At 45.7% G+C, this 27845-nt stretch overlaps 1 protein-coding gene across 1 annotated transcript in view; it reads right to left on the reverse strand.

Annotated features, from left to right (window-relative positions):
• The window catches only part of LOC124781039, a 327426-nt gene that overhangs the window by 164224 nt on the left and 135357 nt on the right, over positions 1-27845 (reverse strand). The window contains exon 2 of the mRNA XM_047253824.1: positions 23772-23913. Within this exon, the coding sequence (XP_047109780.1) occupies positions 23772-23894 (123 nt within the window). The 5' untranslated portion in view covers positions 23895-23913. The remainder of the gene's footprint in view (positions 1-23771; positions 23914-27845) is intronic.

The following is a 27845-nucleotide window of genomic DNA, read 5'->3' on the forward strand; positions in this document are numbered from 1 at the left end:
GCGCCAACGATACTACAGTATGTCATAAAATATTTGAGAAATGCCTGTCTGGTCCTAGCCCAACTTAAAACTAGCCCCATACTGCAAACTGAACGGAAAAAGCATGCGGAAATCCCGAGTCACTAGGTAAAATATGTAGGTGGCTGCTTCTTAAGGTGGATACCGCTGAAGTGTGCCCAGAAATGCCCTTTAGACACTTCCGTCCTCTCATTTAAAACGCCGACGCACTTCTCTTTCAAGACACAATAAATCTCTACCTACTCTAAACTTGATGGCGACCACCGGTTTTCTTCAACGTGCAACACCCTCATGCTTTCCGTTATGTCCACCAACGAATGCTGCTCATTCTTGAGATGCTTTATTACAGCTCAAGAGCCGTTCTCTCTATTATTATGATCTCTAAATCTGGAACTTTACAATTTCGTTCCATCTGTCCCACATATATCGCTTCACAGTCGTGACATTTTACTTTATACATTTCCGATTTCCTCATGCATTTCTCATCTGTGACAGAGGCAGAGGCATAAGATCGATACAGATGAAATAAAATGTCAGAGGGGTAAGTAGCGCAGCCGCTGGCGGTGGAGGGCGGGTTAGAGAATGAATGATGGAGGATGTTTTATTTTTGTGTTCCAATAGTCTAGGACGTGTACGACTAGTACTAAACAACTGCTATGGTACAAATTTCAAGCGGAAGTAACATGGATTGGTGTTTGTTCATTACAGAGACTGTAATTTTCAGATGCGGTACATATTTGTAGCGAGGAATGTGAAATTACAAGAGGCTGTTGGAGTACAATGCAAACAGTAGAAGAAAAACGACATTTACAACATTCAGTTAATATGAGTGATCGTGTCTCTTTATGCATCATGTATTTTTAATATAACTAAAATTACTGTTATTACGAGGGTGAGTCAAATGAAAACCTTAAATATGTTTTTAAATATTTATTGTGCAGAAGTGGTACAAAGCTGTATGACTTTTCAACATAATCTCCCCCACGCTCAATGCAAGTCCTCCAGCGCTTACAAAGTGCATAAATTCCTTCATAAAAAAATTCCTTTGGTAGCCCGCGCAACCACTCGTGCACCGCGTGGCGTAGCTCTTCATCAGAACGGAACTTCTTTCCTCCCATTGCGTCTCTGAGTGATCCAAATATATGGAAATCACTTGGGGCAAGGTCCAGTGAGTATGGTGGATGAGGAAGACACTCAAAATGCAGGTCTGTGATTGTTGCAACTGTTGTACGGGCAGTGTGAGGCCTTGCATTGTCATGTTGCAAAAGGACACCTGCTGACAGCAATCCACGACGCTTTGATTTGATTGCAGGCCGCAGATGATTTTTTAGGAGATATGTGTATTATGCACTGGTGACGGTGGTCCCTCTAGGCATGTAATGCTCCAAAATGACACCTTTTTCGTCCCAAAAGAGAGCCAGCATAACCTTCCCTGCTGATGGTTCTGTTCGAAACTTCTTTGGTTTTGGTGATGAGGAATGGCGCCATTCCTTGCTCGCTCTCTTCGTTTCCGGTTGGTGGAAGTGAACCCAGGTTTCGTCCCCAGTAACGATTCTTGCGAGGAAGCCATCACCTTCTCGTTCAAAGCGCCGAAGAAGTTCTTCACAAGCATCAACATGTCGTTCTCTCATTTCAGGAGTCAGCTATCGTGGCACCCGACTTGCAGACACTTTGCGAAACTGGAGCACATCGTGCACAATGTGGTGTGCTGACCCATGACTAATCTGTAAACAGGCTGCAATGTCATTCAGTGTCACTCGGCGGTTTTCCTTCACTATGGTTTCAACTGCTGCAGTGTTCTGTGGAGTCACATCTCGTTGTGCCTGACCTGGACGAGGAGCACCTTCCACTGAAGTCACACCATTTGCGAGCTTCCTACTCCATTCGTAGGCTTACTGCTGTGACAAACGTGCATCACTGTACTGGGTCTTCATTCGTCGATGAATTGCAATAGGTTTCACACCTTCACTATGCAAAAACCGAATAACAGAACGCTGTTCTTCCCTGGTGCAAGTCGCAAGTGGGGCTGCCATCTATATACTGATACTGCGACGGTATGTGTGCATCTGCACTATGCTGCCACCAACAGGCCATTCTGCACGCTGTTTGTAGCACGCTTACCAACTTACAGGATAACGGCGCGAAATTTCGATTTGTTATTACAAATTTGAGGTTTTCATTTGACTCACCCTCGTAATACACGTCACGCAGACAACACAGCATTAGGAGTTCGTTAGTCAATTACACTGTCACTTCTTTGGGTTCGCTGAGGAAGGCACCAGATGTGAAACGGAGAATAGTCGCCACGAAGTGTTCCGATCGGTGGCGACTCTTAATGATCAGTTCAAGGCGACCGTCGGCCAACGTACAGCGCCCTAACTATTGCTAGTCTATAGGTTATAAATTAATAATACACTACTGTCCACTAAAATTGCTACATGAAGAAGAAATACAGATGATAAACGGGTATTCATTGGACAAATATATTATACTAGAACTGACATGTGATTACATTTTCACGCAATTTGGGTGCATAGATCCTGAGAAATCAGTACCCAGAACAACCACCTCTGGCCGAAATAACTGCCTTGATACGCTTGGGCATTGAGTCAAACAGAGCTTGGATGGCGTGTACAGGTACACCTGTCCAAGCAGCTTCAACACGATTCCACAGTTCATCAAGAGTAGTGACTGGCGTATTGTGACGAGCCAGTTGCTCGGCCACTATTGACGAGAAGTTTTCAATTAGTAGGAGATCTGGAGAATGTGCTGGCCAGGGCAGCAGTCGAACGTTTTCTGTATTCAGAAAGGCCCGTACAGGACTTGCAACTTGCGGTCGCGCATTATCCTGCTGAAATGCAGGGTTTCGCAGGGATCGAATGAGGGGTAGAGCCACGGGTCGTAACAAATCTGAATTGTAACGTCCACTGTTCAAAGTGCCGTCAATGCGAATAAGAGGTGACCGAGGCGTGTAACCAATGGCAACCCATACCATCACGCCGAGTGATACGCCAGTATGGCGATGACGAATACACGCTTCCAATGTGCGTTCACCACGATGTCGCCAAACACGGATGGGACCATCATGATGCTGTAAACAGAACCTGGATTCATCCGAAAAAATGACGGTTTGCCATCCGTGCACCCAGATTCGTCGTTGAGTACACCATCGCAGGCACTCCTGTCTGTGATGCAGCGTCAAGGGTAACCGCAGCCATGGTCTCCGAGCTGATAGTCCATGCTGCTGCAAACGTCGTCGAACTGTTTGTGCAGATGGTAGTTGTCTTGCAAACGTCCCCATCTGTTGACTCAGGGATCGAGACGTGGCTGCACGATCCGTTACAGCCATGCGGATAAGTTGCCAGTCATCACGACTGCTAGTGATACGCGGCCGTTGGGATCCAGCACGGCGTTCCGTATTACCCTCCTGAACCCACTGATTCCATATTCTGCTAACAGTCATTGGATCTCGACCAATGCGAGCAGCCATGCTGCGATACGATAAACCGCAATCGCAATAGGCTACAATCCGACCTTTATCAAAGTCGGAAACTTGTTGGTACGTATCCCTCCTCCTTACACGAGGCATCACAGCAACGCTTCACCAGGCAACGCCTGTCAACTGCTGTTTGTGTGTAAGAAATCGGTTGGAAACTTTCCTCATGTCAGCACGTTTAGATGTCGCCACCGGCGCCAACCTTGTGTGAATGCTCTGCAAAGCTAATCGTTTCCATATCACAGCATCTTCTTCCTGCCGGTTAAATTTCGCGTCTCCAGCACGTCATCTTGGTGGTGTAGCAATTTTAATGGCCGGTAGTGTAACATAGGTACACGTGCGATCCGAGGTGCTGCCCCACAACGTACTGGCTCTTGAGCAAACAATTTTGATGACCACTGCCCTACAGGCTTTAAGGCGCGCACTTTAGCTGCAAGGGAGAATGAGTTTTTGTGGAGGACGCAATGCACGCGCGCAGCGGTAGCGGCAGCGGAAGCTTTTGGGCGCGGGAGGACCGGTCCCGGGTGCGCGTCCCCTGGCGCAGAGGGCACCGTGGAGGAGTTAACGGTAGCGGCGCGGCTAGCGAGCAGCGAGCGGCCAGGGTTCAACGCTCGCGCCTCTTGCGCCGGGCCATGCCACGCCAGGCCGCGGCGCCTCTTACGTAAGCCGAACAGCCCGGGGGCTGGCAGGCTGGCTAGCTGGACAGCGGCTCGCTGCACCTGTTGCGTCATCGCCGTGTGTCCTGTCACCGTGCCAAACGATGATCTGCGTACCCGAAAATCTTACGCGGTATATCAGCCACACTTGAGACGGCATCAGCCTATCTCGTTCAGTCCCTTGCAAGGCAATAGTGTATTTGGCTAATAATATACAGAATAGTAAAATGATTAGGAGACAGGGAGACAGATGGAAGAAAATCCTTTATTATTTTATTATATGGGCTGGTCCACATGTTGCAAGCTTTTTTTTTTTTTTTTTTTTAATACGCTGCAAAATGGAGAACCAGAGTACGTCGAGAACGTTAAAAGAAGAACAGCACGTTTTTTTACTATCGAGAAATAGGAGAGAAGGTGTAAAATTTGAAATTTTCCCGGCGAAGCCGACCAGTGTGGCCGTGCGGTTCAAGGCGCTTCAGTCTGGAACCGCGTGGCCGCTACGGTCGCAGGTTCGAATCCTGCCTCGGGCATGGATGTGTGTGATGTCCTTAGGTTAGTTAGGTTTAAGTAGTTCTAAGTTCTAGGGGACTGATGACCATAGCTGTTAAGTCCCATAGTGCTCAGAGCCATTTTTTCCCGGCGAATCAACTGGTCAGAAAGATCGGGTTTGCAGCCGGTCGTCGTAAACTTCATTGCACGATATTTCGGCTGGACAACTGCCAGCCATCTAAGATGACGACCGGCTGCAAACCCGAAATCTTTTTGACCAGTTGATTCACCGGGAAAATTTCAAATTTTACATCAAACGCCTTTACGGGGAGGAGATGGCCTCAAATGTAAGAAGGTTCGACAAAGATGGCTGGCAGTTGTCCAGCCGAAATATCGTGCAATGAAGTTTACGACGACCGGCTGCAAACCCGAAATCTTTTTGACCAGGAGAGAAAGTGTCATTGACATGATACAGGATGTGGTGTAACAATACGAGTCAAGATAGATGTAACGGAACTTGAATAGCGTATTTGCCTCTATTGGTTACGGTCGAGAGATCGATCTTCCTGTCCTGTCTGTATATTTATATTTAATATTGCATGAATAAAGGGTGGGCGAGTGTAAAGCTATCGTTAAAAACGCACGCCGCGCGATTTGCTACGATTTGGTCGGGCATAATAAGAATAACATGCTTTTTAATACAATTAAAATATAACGGCGATGCCAGTTTAGTGTTATTGGAAATAATATGTAGTACATTAATGAGTAAGGTAGGCGATCCTATAAGAAGAGGTAAAATTGGGCATATTGAGGTGTTTTGTTTTATATCGACGAAGCCGATGATACGGCGTCATTTTTTTCGTTTACTCTCAAGTAAAGAAGTGCTAATTGTGCGTTGTGAAAAAATATAGGGGCGAGTTTTAAATAACTACGGTATACGATCAGAGTAACAAAAGGACATTTAGTTACACGAAATCGCGGATAGCGAAGTGTGGTCATTAAATTGAGTACACCTACAGGGTGGCCAATTTCGGGATAAATCTATACGCATCTCACGAGGGGCGCGGTATTGAGACTGTTTTTCTAATTATATCGCGGAGAGCGGGCTCCAGTTGATGAAAAGGAGAAAAACGTTAGCATTTACGCGAACTCTTAATAATTGCGGATCGGAGAGAAAAGTGTGTAATTGTCTTACGCCTAACAAACATTCGTGGAGGCGGTGGCTAAACTAGAAGAGTCAATTACAAAATACTGTATCATTATCATTGACTGTTGGTGTCGAGCAACCAAAACTGTTCATCAAAGGGTTTCGATGGAACTTGGGATTTAGGGTTCTGACACTCGCATATACTCCACATCAGAGTGTGAATGAGTGGTGAATGCGAAATAAAACTGCGAACAAAGTTACGTTAAATAAAACAGAAGAAACAAGACAGTTTGGTCGTATCTGTTATTATTCCATAAACCGTAATATTTATTATCGTTGTACGAAGCCTTTATAGACGATCTTTATGACAATTTGCTTCGAAGGGATCTCGTTACGAGTTAAGTTTTGGGGACCTGGTCAAGAGGGGGTAGTTCGTAGATCCTAACTACTGCAGCTATTCTAGAATCAGGTGCTACCGTGACCGTTGTGTGTTGTCAATGACTCAAGGCTATCATATCTCATGCTCTAAGATCGACGCGCCTTTCCTCTTGGTATAACGGTGCCTCACGGCAACAACGACAACGCCGACGACGAAGGGAGATACGGTAGAGTGGGGTGGACATCATAAAACAATGGCGTTTTTCGTCGCGGCGGAATCTTTTCGCGAAATCTCGATCACCAGCTTTCTCCTCCGAACGCGAAAATATTTTGTAGAAGCTGATATACATAGGGTGAAACGATCATCATAATCAAATAAAAGAAAACCAAGCTCGCACGGAAAGATATAGATGTTCGTTTTTTCCGCGCGCATTTAGAGACTGGAATAAGCCGGCCGGTGTGGCCGTGCGGTTAAAGGCGCTTCAGTCTGGAACCGCGTGACCGCTACGGTCGCAGGTTCGAATCCTGCCTCGGGCATGGATGTGTGTGATGTCCTTAGGTTAGTTAGGTTTAATTAGTTCTAAGTTCTAGGCGACTGATGACCTCAGAAGTTTAGTCGCATAGTGCTCAGAGCCATTTGAACCAAGACTGGAATAACAGAGAATTATTGTGAAGCTGGTTCGATGAACCCTCTGCCCGGCACTTTAGACAAATATAATTTATTGTGAATGCATAGAAAGAAGGATCCTTTATTGTATGATTATATGATAGCAGTACAAATACTGGTAGCAGTGACTCCTGTAAAATATCTGGGAGTATGTGTACGGGACGATTTGAAGTGGAATGATCATATAAAATTAATTGTTGGTAAGGCGGGTGCCAGGTTGAGATTCATTGCGAGAGTCCTTAGAAAATGTAGTCCATCAACAAAGGACGTGGCATACAAAACAGTCGTTCGACCTATACTTCAGTATTACTCATCAGTGTGGGCTCCGTACCAGGTCGGGTTGACAGAGGAGATAGAGAAGATCCAAAGGAGAGCGGCGCGTTTCGTCACAGGGTTGTTTGGTAAGCGCGATAGCGTTACGGAGATGTTTAGCAAACTCAAGTGGCAGACTCTGCAAGGGAGGCGCTCTGCATCGCGGCGTAGTTTGCTGTCCAGGTTTAGAGAGGGTGCGTTTCTGGATGAGGTATCGAATACATTGCTTCCACCTACTTATACCTCCTGGGGAGATCACGAATGTAAAATCAAAGAGATTCGAGCGCGCACGGAGGTTTTCCGGCAGTCGTTCTTCCCGCGAACCATACGCAACTGTAACAGGAAAAGGAGGTAATGACAGTGGCACGTAAAGTGCCCTCCGCCACACACCGTTGGATGGCTTGCGGAGTATAAATGTCGATGTAGATGTAGATGAAGTGTGATTTGCAGAGTATCCATGGAGATGTAGATGCAGAAATTTGGCTGGGAAGCCTTTACACGTTCTTCATACAATCCCGGTCTCTCCATATTTTTGGAGCCCTGAAGGAAGATATTTGTGGGCGTCGATTTGCTTCGGACGCAGAGGTGCACGCCTGGATACAAATATGGTTCCGTAGGCAGCCGCAAACATTTCTCCATAAAGACGTAGACCGTCTTGAATCACAGTGAGATAAATGTGTTGATAGTAATAGCAATTACTTCTGAAATAACTACAGCGGTGCAAAGGAAGATAGAATTGGGTGTCATCTACAGGAAGGGTGCTGTGGAATTCACATCAAGTCGAGCAGTAACTGAGCTATCAAATCTGACGAGTTTAGTCTGTTTCCAAAGCAACACGCCACGTTTATACCTACTTACTTTCCTTCCTCCGTGTTATCACGAACGACATTGACCTGGTTGCATTTGTATTGGAAATGCTGGACATAGGAAGGGCCTAATTGTGTTTTTTCGCTTCAAGATAGAACACAGAGATTCTGTAACACTCCACTGATCTAAGATGGTGGTGGTGGTTTTTGGGATGGTTAAGGGGGACTAAACAGCTAAGGTCATCAGTCCCCCTGATCTAAGAGTTTCTACAGATGTCCATGTCCCTGTGCAGATGTAGTGTTCAGGTCACAAATTCGTTGGTCTTAAGGTGAGGCTATAAAATAATGGATGAACTGGCTAAGGCTCTCAATTCTGCTGAATCATCTCATAAGTTCCCAATTTGGAAAGGTATATGGTTTTCTTTATACACTCATCAGAGGAACTACTTTGAAAGTAAAGAATCAAACTGCAAACAAAAAATGTTACAGAAGTACGCCTATGAAGTCATATGGTGCATAGTTCATGTTAGACACAGTCACAAGGCCATTACATTAAAGTATCTTGGAGCATTTGTCTAAAAAAAAATATACACATTTCTACTCTGTTCTGCTCTGCTTTTCACACAAAGTCGCGGTTATTGACTAACATTTTATAGGCACGCATCCGAGATCTTATGTGCCACTTGTAATGTGGACCATACTGTCCAACCCCTCGTGCCAAACTGACTAGACGGCCGGAATCACATCGCTTTGTAACGAACTTTTGACGATACAGAAAGTACTTATATTGAATATAGTTTTTCTAATATTAACTGAAATTGTTATAAAATTGAGATCTGAAATAAGTAGGTGATAGCTTGCTGTTGAGAGTGTATTCAGCGTAATAGACAGTTTAATGTGAATTATACTTTACGAAATGCTAATAAATGAATCTTAACGATTTGGCACGCTGGCTCCTGTGTCGGAAGCCAATCAGGTTGTCCTACTAAACTGGCGCAGTTTCTTACGACACTGGTATTCGCTGTACCCTCAGTTGTCTTCCTCTGCAGGCCGGTGTGGCCGAGCGGTTCTAGGCACTACAGTCTGGAACCGCGCGACCGCTACGGTCGCAGGTTCGAATCCTGCCTCGGGCACGGATGTGTGTGATGTCCTTAGATTAGTTAGGTTTAAGTAGTTCTAAGTTCTAGGGGACTGATGACCTCAGAAGTTAAGTCCCATAGTGCTCAGAGCTATTTGAACCATTTTGAACCCCCTCCAAAAACACATCTAACATGAGACCACTTGTTTCCTAAACGTAACTGCTGTCCGTGAAACATTTACTGTCATCTCATTAACTTCCTACATCTTGGTACATATTTGAATCGTGCATCTCTGTCCAGCTTTAATTTGTATATCAATAAATGAAATACATAAAAACCCAGTCGTCTAAAAACCAGTTAAAAACTACCTACTTTGTATTAATTAGTGGACAAGAAGAGCCACTTTTAAAACTTACGGACTAATTTTATCCAGGTTTGCACCAAAGAATCCTCCACCATACCATTAGGTATCTGATGGAGTACTGATGTATACAACTTCTTTTGTACTAACCAGCTCTGATTATTCAGGGAATAATTTTCCCAGCCGCTTATTAAGGCATACTTTAATGTTACTACGTTGGATTTCTCCCTTTGAAAATGGCGATATTCGCGTATACATTTGCATGTAACACAGAATTTCTCAAGTAAAATTATCCAGTTGTTTCCAGAAACGATTGTTCCTAATTTGAGCCATTGTATCTGCTATTCATCACTATTCAGTAAGACTGCCACTCCTTCCCTTCCCATATGTCGTTGCTAATTTAGTAATGCGTCTTGTTCTTCAGGAAAAGTAACACTCATGAACGCAAATGACAGCTTTCTAACAAACACAGCGTTACTCTCAGGTTTCTTCCCCTGAAGAAATCTACACTACTGGCCATTAAAACTGCTACACCAAGAAGAAATTCAGATAATTAACGGGTATTCATTGGACAAATATATTATACTAGAACTGACATGTGATTACATTTTCACGCAATTTGGGTGCATAGATCCTGAGAAATCAGTACACAGAACAACCACCTCTGGCCGTAATAACGGCCTTGATACGCCTGGGCATTGAGTCAAACAGAGCTTGGATGGCGTGTACAGGTACAGCTGCCCATGCAGCTTCGACACGATACCACAGTTCATCAGGAGTAGTGACTGGCGTATTGTGAGGAGCCAGTTGCTCGGCCACCATTGACCAGACGTTTTCAATTGGTGAGAGATCTGGAGAATTTGCTGGCCAGGGCAGCAGTTGAACATTTTCTGTATCCACAAAGGCCCGTACAGGACCAGCAACACGCGGTCGTGCATTATCCTGCTGAACTGCAGGGTTTCGCAGGGATCGAATGAAGGGTAGAGCCACGGGTCGTAACACATCTGAAATGTAGCGTCCATTGTTCAAAGTGCCGTCAATGCGAACAAGAGGAGACCGAGACGTGTAACCAGTGGCACCCCATACCATCATGCCGGGTGATACGCCACTATGGCGATGACGAATACACGCTTCCAATGTGCGTTCACCTCGATATCGCCAAACACGGGTGCGACATTCACGATGCTGTAAACAGAATCTGGATTCATCCGAAAAAATGACGTTTTGCCATTCGTGCACCCAGGCGCTCCCGTCTGTGATGCAGCATCAAGGGTAACCGCGGCCATGGTCTCCGAGCCGATAGTCCATGCTGCTGCAAACGTCGTCGAACTGTTCGTGCAGATGGTTGTTGTCTTGCAAACGTCCCCATCTGTTGACTCAGGGATCGAGACGTGGCTGCACGATCCGTTACAGCCATGCGGATAAGATGCCTGTCATCCCGACTGCTAGTGATACGAGGCCGTTGGGATCCAGCACGGCGTTCCGTATTATCCTCCTGAACCCACTGATTCCATATTCTGCTAACAGTCATTGGATCTCGACCAACGCGAACAGCAATGTCGCGATACGATGAACCGCAATCGCGATGGGCCACAATCCGACCTTTATCAAAGTCGGAAACGTGATGGTACGCATTTCTTCTCCTTACACGAGGCATCACAACAACGTTTCACCAGGCAACGCCAGTCAACTGCTGTTTGTGTATGAGAAATCGGTTGGAAACTTTCCTCATGTCAGCACATTGTAGGTGTTGCCACCGGCGCCAACCTTGTGTGATTGCTCAGAAAAGCAAATCATTTGCGTATCACAGCATCTTCTTCCAGTCGGTTAAATTTCGCCTGTGTAGCACGTTATCTTCGTGGTGTAGCAATTTTAATGGCCAGGAGTGTATGTACAGAAACGAATTCCTTATACTAGCGACGGGTGGGCGATCTTCCATATCTACCTATCCATCTTTACCCGCTAGCGCGGCCATTACAATGTCACCAAGCGAACAGCGCACGTGTCTTTGGTGCCAATGTGTTGACTGCCATATACTGAATGCGCGCAGGAAGCCGTGTTGCATTCATCACGGCGGGAACTAGGCAAGCTTCCAAGGCCGGCAATTGCCAAGGTCGGGACAGGCCACTGCGAATCGCACTTCTGCGGACTCTTGGCTACGGGTCTCCTTTGCAACAACAGAAGATTTATACTTTCCAAGAGGATTTTCTACGCTTACACATACACCACGTTCCAGTCATTTAGAAGAGATCTAAAACATCAAATCCACCTTCAGTCTCAAACTGTTAACTTACTTAATGTGGTAGTGCCTTTCCTGCCTGTTGGGCAATAGTCAAACGAATTATATAAATACTATGTGCGGTACCAGCATGCCACTATCTAGCCGAAACAGCTTACTTACCAGCCGACATAATTAGCTCAAAAAAAGTAATTGAGTTTATGTTTTCACTCTCATGGACAACACATTTTGACAGACATTAATGAAACGACAAGTCGCACGTAGTACCTGATCTGAACGCAGAAAGAAACATATTCGAATGAATTGCACCTAGTTGCAATATTCGTTACTTGCAACATTTTATTCGACTATGCGGAAATTAGCATAAACAATCTAATAAATATGCAATCCAGCGACAAATAAGACAGCACGAGTAGTTCAAGCATGTTATCCATGTTGCTTTAATCGCAAATAGTGGTACCGATTTAGGTACACAGAACATAGGTCCGTGGCATCTGAACGTCGTAACCTGTAAACGATCATTCAGAACTGTATGAATTATTAGCGCTTTTAACAGATTTCTTAGATCTTGTGATTACCACTTTTAAACCGTACGTGTAGTGCCTGAGACGTCTCATTATCTCGTTGAACAAGATATCAGGGTACAATCAACTGAAGCATACAGTAAGGTACGTCTGATTTATGACGTAATTCAGTGACTCATAGAAGTCAGCCTTTTTACATTGCATTGCAACATGTCGTAAGCACATTTTGCTTTGCAATAAACACACACAAACATTAAATTATCGTTAGTCTATGATAAATAAAAAATATGTAACACATTTCTGTAACATGAATGAACAGCTGAGCAGATCAAGATCCAATTTAAAAAAATGGCAATGATCACCTACAGGCGTAGGTATCTCACCTTTCTGCACCGTCGGGAATTTCCCGCTCATTCAGCTCTATAGGCGGGGGGCGGGGCATCACGTCTTCCTCTTGTGTGCGCGTGTGTAGCTTGACGATCACAACTGTTCACTGTTTTCACATTAAATTGCAAAGTAACACTCGTAGCAGCTGTGGCTAACAAGAACGCCCAAGCAGCTATGAAACACTACGAAATTCGGCTGACGCGTTCCGCCGTCGTTAATTTCCCTCCTTTGGGGCTCGAGAGATTTTCGGAAACTATTAACCCACTTTATAAGCGGACTTGAATTGCTTGAAAGTGCTAACAAATATACCAAACCCCTGGAGGAGCCTACGTACCGTGTTTTCCAATCATACAGCACTAAGATGACGAATAGGTATTTTCGTCAAACGATGTCAGTGCACAAGCACACACTGGAAAACACTACAAGACGCAGCACTGAGTGGATCTGTTTGAGACAGCAGTAGCGGGAGCTGCCTACCACGGTCCGGACCTTGTGTAAACTGGCGGCCACGCGCCGCAGGGACGCTGGCGGCTGTTGGGTTCTCGCAGGCGTGTTCAGACACGCTTGCTCGACCGAGGCAGCGCGCCGGTCATTTCGTAAACAACGTGGTCGCTGCAGAAATTTGTCCAGGGGGATGGGGGCCAAGACTCAAAAATTGCCATTTTTAAGTTTCCGTATCTCACTCGATAAAAAGGGAACTACGGGGTGTTCAAAAAGTCTCTCCGCAGTGCCGTGTGATTGTTAGCCGCGCGTGCCGAATGCCGCAGTGAATATACCGAAAGGAAACTCAGTGAAATACAAATTATTAATTTATTTAGTAGTCATTTTCACTTTCAAATTTTCACATTAAATGTTGAAAGTGTCCCCCCGTGTTGATGAATAAACAATTCAATTCGTCTAATCATGTTTCCAAACACAAGCTGTTAACATTTCTTCTGTTAACAGAAGTAGTGAAAGTGGATATTGCAGTTTTCAATTAATCGATGGATTTTGGACGGTTTTTATAGACAGTTTTTTCGCTGCATCCCAGAAGAAAAAGTCAGGTGGTATTAGGTCAGGCGATCGTGGAGGCCAAAGTCCCTGTGAAATTATGGGATCGCCAAAAACATCAGTAAGCAGTGATATTGAAATGCGAGCTGTATGCGCGGTTGCACCATCTTGTTGAAAATAACCGTTCAGTATTTCACTTAATACAAGTTCTCCTATGAATAGGTACAGAATATCACTACAGTATCGTTGTGCGCCGGCCAGAGTGGCCAAGCGGTTCCAGGCGCTACAGTCTGGAACCGCGCAACCGCTACGGTCGCAGGTTCGAATCCTGCCTCGTGCATGGATCTGTGTGATGTCCTTAGGTTAGTTAGGTTTAAGTAGTTCTAAGTTCTAGGGGACTGATGACCTTTGAAGTTAAGTCCCATAGTGCTCAGAGCCATTTGAACCATATCATTGTGCGTTTATTGTTTCGTTGAAAAACATGGGACCCACAATCCGACGTCTAAAAATTGTAATCCAAACTCCTATTTTCAAAGAATGAAGTGGTTCCTCATGAATACACAATAGATTTGCAGTACTCCACATACGAGAATTTGCGAGTTCATGTACACGGATAAATGAAACGACACCTCATCAGTCAAAAACGTTTCATTAAGAATATCCCTTCCATTTTGTTGAACGAAATTTTTGAATCATTGACAATAATGCAGTCTCTTGCCATGATCCGCAATTTTCAGTTCTTGCGTGGCTGTCACTTTGAATGGCAAAAGCTCTAATGTTTTCCTTACAGCTGTGTGGGCCGTTCCGACACTGACATCGATTTCCTGGGCGAGTTTTCTTACTGACTTGTTCGGACTCATGGACATTTTATCGGAAATATCGAGTAGTTTATCACTAGACAAAACGCTAGGACGACCACTTCTCGGTGCATCTGTCACTGAACCCGTACTTCGAAATTTGTTAGACACATCTCGCACAGTATCGCGATGTGGGAGTGTTGTCTCCGGGAAAACTGAATTACTTGTTTGACTAACTGAAACTGTATATTTACCGCCAGCTTTGAACACTCGTTCGACTAAAAATACACATTCTTCAATGGTTAGCATTTTAACAGTGACAAAAACGAAATGAACAAAGGAATTAAACGTTCATGTCAACACGTAACGACACACACCAACGATACTACTGACGCTAGCTGAGATAAACGAAACAGTGAAATGTTGGGAGAGTCCACTTGAAGGGAAGTAACCCAGGCAGGCGAACATTCATACGGCATGCGCGGTTAACAATCATACGGCAGTGCTGGAGATTTTTTGAACACCCCCGTCCGTTACGACCCCATTTTCTCCGAAACGGAGGTATTAACTCGAAACTTACGTCAAATGCTAAGGTCTACGGTCACTTGGCGGTATAAGAAATTGAAGCTTCCGAGTTAATGCTGTGGTGTCACCGCCAGACACCACACTTGCTAGGTGGTAGCCTTTAAATCGGCCGCGGTCCGTTAGTACACGTCGGACCCGCGTGTCGCCACTATCAGTGATTGCAGACCGAGCGCTGCCACACGGCAGGTCTAGAGAGACGTCCTAGCACTCGCCCCAGTTGTACAGCCGACTTTGCTAGCGATGGTTCACTGACAAATTACGCTCTCATTTGCCGAGACGATAGTTAGCATAGCCTTCAGCTACGTCATTTGCTACGACCTAGCAAGGCGCCATTATCAATTGCTATTTATCTTGTGATGCATGTACCGTCAGACCGATGTTCACCAATTATGGATTAAAGTTAAGTATTCCAGAAGCAACGTACTTCTTTTTACTAGACTCAACTCCTATAACTGTTCCAGACCTCACGCCAGCCTGCGTGAGCTTAAACGCGTGCCTTTCGGCTTCCTCCTAGTGGCTTGGCTGTCCTGCCAAGGCACAACAAATGCAATCAAAAGATACGGCCATTAATGTCACATATTTCGATATTCGCAAACTCACTCATCAAAGCCTACAGATGAAGTGTGTACATGCACAATTAAGTGGAGCACTTAGATCGCGAGTCCTACTCGTATTTGTATATACACTCCTGGAAATGGAAAAAAGAACACATTGACACCGGTGTGTCAGACCCACCATACTTGCTCCGGACACTGCGAGAGGGCTGTACAAGCAATGATCACACGCACGGCACAGCGGACACACCAGGAACCGCGGTGTTGGCCGTCGAATGGCGCTAGCTGCGCAGCATTTGTGCACCGCCGCCGTCAGTGTCAGCCAGTTTGCCGTGGCATACGGAGCTCCATCGCAGTCTTTAACACTGGTAGCATGCCGCGACAGCGAGGACGTGAACCGTATGTGCAGTTGACGGACTTTGAGCGAGGGCGTATAGTGGGCATGCGGGAGGCCGGGGGGACGTACCGCCGAATTGCTCAACACGTGGGGCGTGAGGTCTCCACAGTACATCGATGTTGTCGCCAGTGGTCGGCGGAAGGTGCACGTGCCCGTCGACCTGGGACCGGACCGCAGCGACGCACGGATGCACGCCAAGACCGTAGGACCCTACGCAGTGCCGTAGGGGACCGCACCGCCAGTTCCCAGCAAATTAGGGACACTGTTGCTCCTGGGGTATCGGCGAGGACCATTCGCAACCGTCTCCATGAAGCTGGGCTACGGTCCCGCACACCGTTAGGCCGTCTTCCGCTCACGCCCCAACATCGTGCAGCCCGCCTCCAGTGGTGTCGCGACAGGCGTGAATGGAGGGACGAATGGAGACGTGTCGTCTTCAGCGATGAGAGTCGCTTCTGCCTTGGTGCCAATGATGGTCGTATGCGTGTTTGGCGCCGTGCAGGTGAGCGCCACAATCAGGACTGCATACGACCGAGGCACACAGGGCCAACACCCGGCATCATGGTGTGGGGAGCGATCTCCTACACTGGCCGTACACCACTGGTGATCGTCGAGGGGACACTGAATAGTGCACGGTACATCCAAACCGTCATCGAACCCATCGTTCTACCATTCCTAGACCGGCAAGGGAACTTGCTGTTCCAACAGGACAATGCACGTCCGCATGTATCCCGTGCCACCCAACGTGCTCTAGAAGGTGTAAGTCAACTACCCTGGCCAGCAAGATCTCCGGATCTGTCCCCCATTGAGCATGTTTGGGACTGGATGAAGCGTCGTCTCACGCGGTCTGCACGTCCAGCACGAACGCTGGTCCAACTGAGGCGCCAGGTGGAAATGGCATGGCAAGCCGTTCCACAGGACTACATCCAGCATCTCTACGATCGTCTCCATGGGAGAATAGCAGCTTGCATTGCTGCGAAAGGTGGATATACACTGTACTAGTGCCGACATTGTGCATGCTCTGTTGCCTGTGTCTATGTGCCTGTGGTTCTGTCAGTGTGATCATGTGATGTATCTGACCCCAGGAATGTGTCAATAAAGTTTCCCCTTCCTGGGACAATGAATTCACGGTGTTCTTATTTCAATTTCCAGGAGTGTATAATGAGTTGGTCAGTTGCCACAGGAACTAAACTTCATACGTGACAAAAAACTTACAATGTCCCAAAGATCTGATGGTTATCTACTAACTTCTAGAATTGTATGACAATTCCGTAATGAATAGCAATTCTGTACTCCAGACTCCAGGTGATGCTTCCAGCCAGAGGAGGCGCAACCTCATATTGGTAGGAAATTTTGGAAATTTGTGGCAGGCTTCTATGGGACCAAACCGCTGAGGTCATCGGTCCCTAGACTTACACACTAATTAATCTAACTTAAACTAAGTTATGGTACGAACAACACACACACCCATGCCCGAGGGAGGACTTGAACCTCCGACGGGGAGGTCGTATTGGTAAGTAAATTTACAAGTTCCTTGTAAATTTGACTCGGTATTGTAATCACTAAAATAACATCTCGTACCGTCTCAAACTGCTCATATTCATTTTCTTTCTGTTCTCCTTCTGTGTGCGTCACTTTTACCGTCGGGCACTGTAAATGATTTGGTCAGTTTCGAGACGTGCCTGGAATACGAAATAAATTTTGTAGATAACACAAAAAACTTACTATATTCCAGAGAACTGATGGTTATACGCTCGCCTCTAGAAATATATGAATTCTACAATGAATAAAACGTACTCTACATTCTAGGGTTGGTGGGAGAGGGTCAGATGACAATGGTCGTTGTAAGTTTCATTCGGCAATATTAAAGTTTGTGTGTACATTCTAAGAAACTGGAGACATACCATCGAACTTTCAGATGGACATCATTCACATTTTCCTGAAGATAGCAAAGGTAGGTAAATGCGAGAACCGTCGCACAATCAATTTAACGGCTAACGCATCCAAGTTTCTGACAAGAATAATGTGGAGACGAGTGGAAAAGAAAAGTGGATTTGATATATAACAATCACTTTGGATTTTGGGAAAAGTAAAGGCACCAGAGGCAGTCCTGGTTTGGCGTCTGATAATTGAGGCATGATCTAGCAAACTCAAAAGAGAGTTTCATGCGATTTATCAGTCGCACAAGAACCTTTCCACATCAAAAACTAGTGCAAGACGTTTGAAATCCCCGGTAAAATAGGCGTAAGCTATAGGGAAAGAGGGGTAATATACAGTGTGTGTAGAACAACCAAGAGGGAACAATAAGACTGGAAGACAAAGACAGAAATGTTCAGATCTGAGGGCGCAGGGCAGGGATGCAGTATTTGTCCCCAACTGTTAATCTTGTACGTCGAAGGAATAATGACGGAAATAAAACTTCTCGAAGTGTATTGAAATTCTGTCTACAAAGAATATTATACTAGTCCATGATCATTATCGCCACTCTATATTAGGTTTGCCATGAGCGCTATCAAAAGTTTCACTCACAAATGGTTCAAATGGCTCTGAGCACTATGGGACTTAACTTCTGAAGTCATCAGTCCCCTAGACTTAGAACTACTTAAACCTAACTAACCTAAGGACATCACACACATCCATGCCCGAGGCAAGATTCGAATCTGCGACCGTAGCGGTCGCGCGATTCCAGACTGTAGCGCCTAGAACCGCTCGGCCACCTCGACCGGCGTCTCACTCACAGCCACCATCACAGTCTTTCAGACAACAAATAGAATAATTATTGTAAAAACCTGTATAGCTAGTACTTCTCATTTCTGTATTTGCTGTCTGATAGATTCTGATGATGGCTGTGGCCTAAAAGCGTTCAAGTACATAAATTTTAATAAATAAAAATAGCGATTGGGTATTACAATTCATGGTGAAGCGATACGAATCTTACGATTTTCTGACAACGCTGCTATGCTCAGTGAAAACAAGGAAGAATTACGGAACCTATTGAAGTGATTGAACAGTGCTGACCACAGAATATGGACTGAGAGTAAACCGAAGAGAGTCAAAAGCAATGAAGAGTAGCACAAATGGGGTTAGCGGTATACTTAACGTCAAAATTGGGGACCACGAAGAAGACGTAGTGAAAGAACTCTGCTACCTTGAAAGCAAAAGCACACATGGCGAAGCCAGAAGGATATAAGAAGCAGAGTAGCACAGGCAAAGGGGGGCATACTTTTGGCCAAGAGAAGTATTCTGATATCAAACAAAGCTTAATTTGATGAAGAAATTTCTGGAATTGTACTTCTGGAGCACAATATCCTATGGGAGGAAACGTGAAAGGACGAAAATCGGAGCGTCTGAGATTTGGAGTTGTAGAAGTATGTTGAAAATCAGATACACTGATAAAAAATGAGAAGTTTCTCCGCAGTATCAGCACGAAAGGAACTTAGTTAAAACCTTGACGAAGGGCCATGATGAGAGGGTGTGTGTTCATGAGCGAATGACATCTACAGTATTAGAGGGGGCCGAAGGAGTAAGTAGTCTTGGCGAAAACAACGACTGGAACATATCCAAGAAATTATCGAGGACGCTAGATGCAAGTGCTACTCTGAGATGAAGAAGGTGGCCCAAGAGAAGCAGTCATGTCGGGCAACATCCAACTAGTCAGAAGACTAATAACACAAGGAAACAAAAATCCAGACAAACAGAACTTGTATTGCCAACATTCCACCTGAGCGCTGGAACTGCAGTATTGGTATCTGTTTCAACTGGTTATAACGTAAAGTTCCAGCCTCTTGAGGTGGATGCTGACAACACGGCTGACGTGTTACAAGGCGGAGACGAAGTCCAGCCCGCGAGCACAGAATGCCGGCGCCCCGCCTCCTAGGGCACACCTCACCTCACGGAGACAAGTAGGTCTGCGTTTGCTCAGCTAATGAGTCGTCTCGGGCGCTCCCTTCTTGACACACAAAGCGCTTAACATTTACGGTACTCCCACACGCCAGACGTCGCGTTTGTCGATTCCCAGTTCTCTGGTAATTGCTTTCGGCATTAGTGTCCGTGTTCAGCATATTAGCTTATTTGCAATTGGGTGTATAAGAGCTGGCTCAGTACAAAAAGTTACTTCCGTTTCCGCTCGTCGTATTAACGGTGGGACACACACAACTTGATCACTCAAATAGTACAAGACTCCTGGAGCGAATTCGAGCAGCAAATGTAGCCATTGTTGTTTAGCATCGAACTGTGATTAGTTACTTCCCAGCTACTAAACTATGGCGTTCTCCTGCAGTGAATATCAGGATGCGCCGTTGACTGTTCGCGATAATTAGATTTCGTAACAGATTAAAACTGTCTGCTGCCACTTCAATTGCTCAATTATTTGTTGCGGGTGTTGTGTGATGTCCTTAGGTTTAAGTAGTTCTAAGTTCTAGGGGACTGATGACCATAGCTGTTAAGTCCCATAGTGCTCAGAGCCATTTGAACCAATTATTTGTTGAATATATTCCGGTCTCTGTCTTCCCCTACCTCCACCTACAGTTCTTACCCTCTTCAGCTCACTGTAGTACCGCGGAAGTTTTTTCCTGCTGTCTTAAAGCATATGCTATCCTACTGTCTCTTCCTCCTGTCTGTATTATCCATATATCTACATCTACATGATTACTCTGCTATTCACAATAAAGTGCGTGGCAGAGGGTTCAATGAACCATCTTCAAGCCGTCTCTCTACCGTTGCACTCTTGAACGGCACGCGGGAAAAACGAGCACTTAAGTTTTTCTGTGCGAGCCCTGATTTCTTTTATTTGATCGTGATGATCATTTCTTCCCATGTAGATGGGTGCCAATAGAAAGTTTTCGCGATCGGAGGAGAAAACTGGTGATTGAAATTTCATGAGAAGATCCCATCGCAACGAAACACGCCTCTGTTTTAATGATTACCAATCCACTTCACTGTGGAACTATCTCCCTTATTTCGCGGTAGTACAAAACGAGCCGCCCTCCTTTGAACTTCTTCAATGTCATCCGTCAGTCCCACCTGATACGGATCCCACACCGCGTAGCAAATCTACAGAACAGGGAGGACAAGCGCTGTGTAAGCACTCTCTTTAGCAAACCTGTTGCACCTTCTAAGTGTTCTGCCAATGAATCGCAGTCTTTGGTTTGCTCTACCCAGAACTTTATCTATCTGATCGTTCCAATTCAGGTTATTTGTAATTGTAATCACTAAGAATTTAGTTGAATTTGCGGCCTTTAAATTTACGTGACTTATCGCCTAACCGAAATTTAGCGGATTTCTTTTAGTATTCATGAGAATAACTTCACACTTTTCTTTATTCAGGGTCAATTGCTACTTTTCGCACCATACAGATATGTTATCTAAATCACTTTGCAATTCGTTTTGGTCATTTGATGATTTTACAAGACGATAAATGACAGCATCACCTACAAACAGTCTAAGAGGGCTACTCAGACTGTCTCCTACATCGTTAATATAGATCAGGAACAACAGAAGGCCTATAACACTTCCTTGGGGAACGCCGGAGGTTACTTCCAGCCGGCCGCTGTGGCCGAGCGGTTCTAGAAACTTCAGTCCTGAACCGCGCTGCTGCTACGGTCGCAGGTTCGAATCCTGCCTCGGGCATGGATGTGTGTGACGTCCTTAGGTTAGTTAGGGGGACTGATGACCTAAGAAGTTAAGTCCCACAGTGCTCAGAGCCATTTGAACCATGATAAAGCTAAGACGTCCTGCGGGTATCTTTTAACTGACATATTGATTTCCCGTAGCCCCGGACGGAGCGGAGCACTAACAATGTTTGTCAACAAGGCAACTACTGTGACGTCACAACTTCACTGTGGGGACCCGTATTTCTCGTTAGCCAGCACCTTACCTAAAGCCAAACTGGTCGTTATCTAACAGATCCTCAATTTGATTTAGATACAGAAAAAAAGAGTAGTGGTTGCCCATGGTAGGTTTATTTAATCTTCACATGTGACGCGTTTCGCCTTTTCTAGGCATCATGAATGATGCCTAGAACAGGCGAAACGCGTCACACGTGGATATTAAATATACCTACCATGAGCAGCCAAGGCTGTTTATTCTGCATCTAAAGACATATTACGGTTGCTGTGCCAGCGCCACCGCTGTTATGGAGTGGAGTGATTTTAATCAGTTGTATTTTCCATTGTTCTGTACATTATTATTAAATTTCGTGGCAGATTAAAACTGTTGCTGGACGGAGACTCGAGCTCGGTTATTGTCAGCAGCTGGGTTGCGTGAGTTGACGAGCTGCCTGCACGAAGCAGCAGGTTGTGAGCGCGTCGCTTACCTGCACGGCGCTGGTGAGGAAGCAGATGTTCTGGCCGGGGCCCCCTCGCCCGTCAAGGAATCAGGGATGGTAAGGGGAAATCTTTTGTGGGAATTTTTATTTATTTTTATTTACTGTTTTTAATATTATTTTTAATTTGGTTTTACTTTATACCACAACAAAAATAACTGTACGTAGCACCGCAGCGTGCTCTGAGTAAAGAAAACAATATCTCGGCACGTTCCTACACCGAGGTAATGTATATGGGAAAAACGAAAAAAAAGTGCTGCGTACATGTTGCAGAAGAGTGTGTCGCTACTCTCCTTACGCTTCATCATCCACGTACATCTTCAAGTGTGTCGCATGTATTCCACCGAGAATCGAACTTAGTCTTGTCAGCTCACTCAATGGGTGTCTTCTCCTACCTGTTGGTGATCCAGCTGCGTGGAGGGTCGCGTAGGGCACTCCCTAGGTAATTAGAGAAATACTGTCTATATTTTGGGTTCCGTACGATCTTGCAATGACGTTCTTGTAGGTAGTTCCAAATGTCAAATACATCTTTAGGTCCATCGTGAAATAAGTAGTGTAGCGCATGCGCACGGATCCACGTGATAGTGTTGGTGTTGGTGCGCGGCAAATATTGTTCAAAAAATGGCTCTGAGCACAATGGGACTTAACGTCTGAGGTCATCAGTCCCCTAGAACTTAGAACTACTTAAACCTAACTAACCTAAGGACATCACACACACCCATGCCCGAGGCAGGTTTCGAACCTGCGACCGTAGCGCTCGCGCGGTTCCAAACTGTAGCGCCTAGAACCGCTCGGCCACCCTGACCGGCCGAAAATATTGTTGATCCGGAAATAGTAGGAACCGAGGTGTAATGTGTTCCGGAGTCACTCGTGCAAAATACGACAAAATTTGCCGCACCAAGCGCCATACGTCTTCTACCGCGCCACATGTGAGACGGTGTTCGTCCGTGTCTGGCATCCCGCAGTCTACACATAGAGGCGATTCCGCCATGTTTATCTTGTGGAGGCGTGATCGGCTGATATGTTTACGACTGTGATGTACCATGTGGTTCGGACGTCTGTGGCCAGTATAACCGCGTGAATCGTCTTCCACACCACCTTCCAATGAACCTGAGGGCTTTTGGTCTCCACGATGTTTGGTGGGCGCTTCTGCTGCAGGACATGATATATATCCCGCGCCGACGGCTGTTTCGTCGGTGGTACTGCGATACGGACATAGCTGTGTTCAATGTAAAAGTTCCCGAAGTAGTAGAAGGGTGGGTGTATGTCTTGCGTCGTAAGTGGGGGCATAAAGGAGGGCGGAGCTAAGGACTCCAACAACAAATCTGTCAAACTTTCCGCGTGGTGGCGCCACAGCTTGATGTGTGTGCTGACATACAGGGCCACAGCTCCGTCGTGGACATGGACTACACCAAGACCTCCCCTTTCTGGGGAAAGGGTCAGCGACTCATAACTGAAGAGCATGCCTGTGCTGACGTAGGCTCCGAAAGCTCGGTTATTGTCAGCAGCTCGATTATGTGAGTTGATGACCTGATTGCACGAAGCAGCAGGCTGAGAGCGCTTCGCTTACCTGGACGGCGCTGTTGAGGAAGCAGTTGTTCTGGCCGGGCCCGTTGAGCAGCCCCTTGTTGCTGGGCGTCTCGGCGTCGCGCGAAGGCGACGGCGCCGGCGCCACCGGCGACTCCAGCGTCATCGCGGGCCGCGCATCCCCCCTGCAACAACAGACGGCGCCCAGCGCCCGCTGTAAACACCTGCTGCTGCTGCTGCACTCTACAATAGGAAATGAGTCCATCGCGACACTTGTCGCCTCGTCCGGCGGCGGAAATTCGCCCATCAGCCCATCGCCGGCGATTAGCGAGCGTCCGCCTACCTGTGCGAGGCTGCGGGCGTCTTTGTGCGGCGCGCACAGTGCAGAAGGAACCGCCCGCGGACTGCGCGGGGAAATAGCAGTGGCAGCGGCAGAAGATTAGGAGCACTCGGCTGGCGGCGTCAGCTGCTGCGTGCGGCTCGCGACTGGCTGTCTGGCGGCACCTGCGGAGTGCGGGGGCGGCGGAAGTGAGTCGTCCGGCAGTGAATCACAAGGCCGTCTCGGCACCGGTGGGCCGGTATTTGGCACTAACGAGGCCGCCGTGGCGAGCGTTTCTTGCTATAGTCCGTCTGTAAACTCAAGAGCCTCTCCCGGAAGAACGCTGCCACCAGCCTACAGGGGCACCCGAAATCTGTTGCACGTTATCTGTCTAGCAGTGTAGATCGACGTGCTGTGATATACGTCGTTTCTGTTCGTGGGATCTTAGTTGCCTGTGTCAGTGAGTTAACTTAGTATACTTAGTCATGTACTTCGGTATCCGGAAGTGATGGATAATCGTCTAGCATTGCAAGAAAATGCGCAGAATACGAAGAAGAGGAGGTATTTGGGGAGTAACAAGCGTTCGATCGTCTCTAATGTTATTACAGCGTGTATTAAAAAGGCGGCTCAAAAAGAACTGTTGGCTAATATTACCAGTCCCAATCAAAGGGCTGCAATTTAGGCAAACGTCAGCCTCAGCTAATATGACGCATAAGTAAGGAATGGAAAAATAAGCTGCATGGTTTACTAGAATGGCCAAGATGGAAAACTAATAATTTTGGGAGGAAACCCATCGTTACAGATAGTTTCAAAATCACGTAAAACCTTTGATGCTTATGGAACACTAAATCTCTATCTCGGTGCACTGTTCACCTGATTCTAAGACATATTGCTTAAAACATGTGCGCAATAGCTATTCTAAACACTGCTGAAATTTCCTTCGAAACATGTACACCGATTCTGGACTTCTAAGCAAAAAGCTTGACATGCGAGGTGCGTTCACATATTAATTTTTATTTTTTGGTAAGAACTTTATTTGTTAATCTACAGCAATGTTATCCTCTTCAAAATATTCCACATTACATACTATATACTTATGCCAGTGCTTTTTCCAATTCCCGAAACACTTTAGGAACTGCTTCTTCGGGATAGTTTATGGCTGGCTCTGAGCACTATGGGACTTAACATCTATGGTCATCAGTCCCCTAGAACTTAGAACTACTTAAACCTAACTAACCTAAGGACATCACACAACACCCAGTCATCACGAGGCAGAGAAAATCCCTGACCCCGCCGGGAATCGAACCCGGGAAACCGTGCGCAGAAAGCGAGAATGCTACCGCACGACCACGAGCTGCGGACGGATAGTTAATATGTCTCTTAACTGTGCATTTTTAATCTCATGCATGCTTGTAAAACTGCTGTCCTTTAAGGCCTGCTCTGAAATGTTTATACCACTTGTCTGCCCTTAGTTTACTCATAACAGGCTCACCAAAAGCAATATTTACCATTTCTAAAAATTTCATACACTTTATTCCATTCTTGCAGCAAAATTTAATACAGATAATCTAATTTATTTTTATACAAAACAAATAGTCGTTGACGCTACCAAAACACGTGTAACCTTTCTGACAGCTGACAACAGAGTAAGTATCCAATATGCATAACATTGAACACATACTTTTGAGGCATGTTCGAAGACAGTGACAAAAAAGGAGTGCAAATCGGTCTAATACAACACACAAAATTATAAATTTCTGCTTACGTTTTAAACACTTTTGCGTTGCAAGAATTGTTAAGTTTCGATGCAGTCATTCAAAGAAAACTTTTCCCTTTTAGTAGAAACACAAAAAAAGAACAAGACTTAAATTCTAAAGACTAATTGCATTATATGGGGGTTCGTTTTACGAATAGCAATAGAGGAACATACACATTCACTTGAACAGGCAATTGGTTCTATGTTTGTAATAGAATCCTGACTACCGTTCTTATGTTAATATTATTTACTCTATAATGTTGTGTTTCGGAAGACGCTATCGTTTTCTGTATTCCTTATGGTCTTAATGCATTTGTCTAAAAATAAACGCCGCCGAGACGTATCTGTACACGGCTTCGCCACAGATTTGAAGCGCGCGCCGCGGCAGGGCCGGTACTATGTTGTGAAACAGCCTGTAGGAGCGCCTCGTCACGTAGCTGGGTTGGCAGAGTGGGGACTCGCTCGCTCGCTCTAGTTTACCGACAGACTATACTTACCCACACCCACAATGCAGAAAAGAAAATGGAAGTATGAACTGAAAAATACCTTCAGTCACTAATGTTCGTGTTTTACGAGGGTCACTCCAAAACAAATGCACGCTATTATTTTTTTAAATCCATCTTTTATTCTGCATGTTTGAAAGTTTTACCGTGTGTAGACACATCTTTCAGTAACAATATTTTCATTTCTACACCTAATTTCCATCCCTCTCAACTGCCTTACGCCATCTTGGAATCAGCGCCTGTATACCCGCATGGTAAAATTCTGGACCAACCTGTTGGAGCCACTGTTTGGCAGCGTCCACAAGGGAGTCATCATCTTCAAACCTTGTTCCACGAAGAGAGTCTTTCAGTTTCCCAAAGAGATGATAGCTACATGGAGCCACGTCAGGATTGTAAGGCGGGTGTTGCGGTGTTGTCCGTCCGAGTTTTGTGATCGCTTCCATGGTTTTTTGATTGAAATGTGGCCGTGCATTGTCGTGCAACAGCAAAACATTCTGCTTTTGCCGATGTGGTCGAACACGACTCAGTCGAGCTTGAAGTTTCTTCAGTGTCGTCACATATGAATCAGAATTTGTGGTGGTTCCACTTGGCATGATGTCCACAAGCAAGAGTCCTTCGGAATCGAAAAACACCGTAGCCATAACGTTTCCAGCAGAAGGTGTGGTACTGAATTTTTTTTCTTGGGTTAATTTGCATGATGCCACTCCACTGACTGCCTCTTCGTCTCTGGTGAAAAATGATGGAGCCATGTTTCATCACCTGTCACAATTCTTCCAAGAAATTCATCTCCACCACTCTCGTACTGTTCCAAAAGTTCGCTGCATACCGTTTTCCCTGTTTCTTTGTGAGCCGCTGTCACCATCCTGGTAACCCACCTGGCACAAACCTTTTTTAACGCCAACACTTTCAGTATTCTGCAAACACTTCCTTCCCCTATCCCAACGTAGCGTGACAATTCGTTCACTGTGATGCGTCTGTCAGCAGTCACCAATTCGTTAACTCTCTGCACATTGTCTGGAGCGTGTGCAGTACGAGGCCTGCCGCTGTGAGGACAAACCCCAATATTACCGTGCCCGCTTTCACCACGTAACCTGCTTGCCCACCGACTAACTGTACTGCGATCGACAGCAGCATCTCCATACACCTTTTTCAACCTCTTGTATATGTTTCCCACTGTCTCGTTTTCACAGCACAGGAATTCTATGACAGCACGTTGCTTCTGACGAACGTCAAGTGTAGCAGCCATCTTGAAGGGATGCTGTGACGGCGCCACTCACGGGAACAGGACAAAATTTTGTCACTTAAAAAGAAAAGAAAGTGACAGTACAATTCCTACACAGTAGTCATTACCTTTCCTGGACGCGCGTCAGGCGTTATATTATCGCTAGTCTGATTTAAACCAATTCTCATTTGACGTTTAACCCTTTTGTTTACCACCAGAAAAATATTTTAATCGTTATTCTCTTTACACAGGTACAATCAAGGATTTTTAAGGATCTGTATCTACATATACCTGACTGCTCTGAAATACATACTTAA

The sequence above is a fragment of the Schistocerca piceifrons genome, chromosome 1 (genome assembly GCF_021461385.2).
Source record: "Schistocerca piceifrons isolate TAMUIC-IGC-003096 chromosome 1, iqSchPice1.1, whole genome shotgun sequence".
Classification (NCBI taxonomy): domain Eukaryota; kingdom Metazoa; phylum Arthropoda; class Insecta; order Orthoptera; family Acrididae; genus Schistocerca; species Schistocerca piceifrons.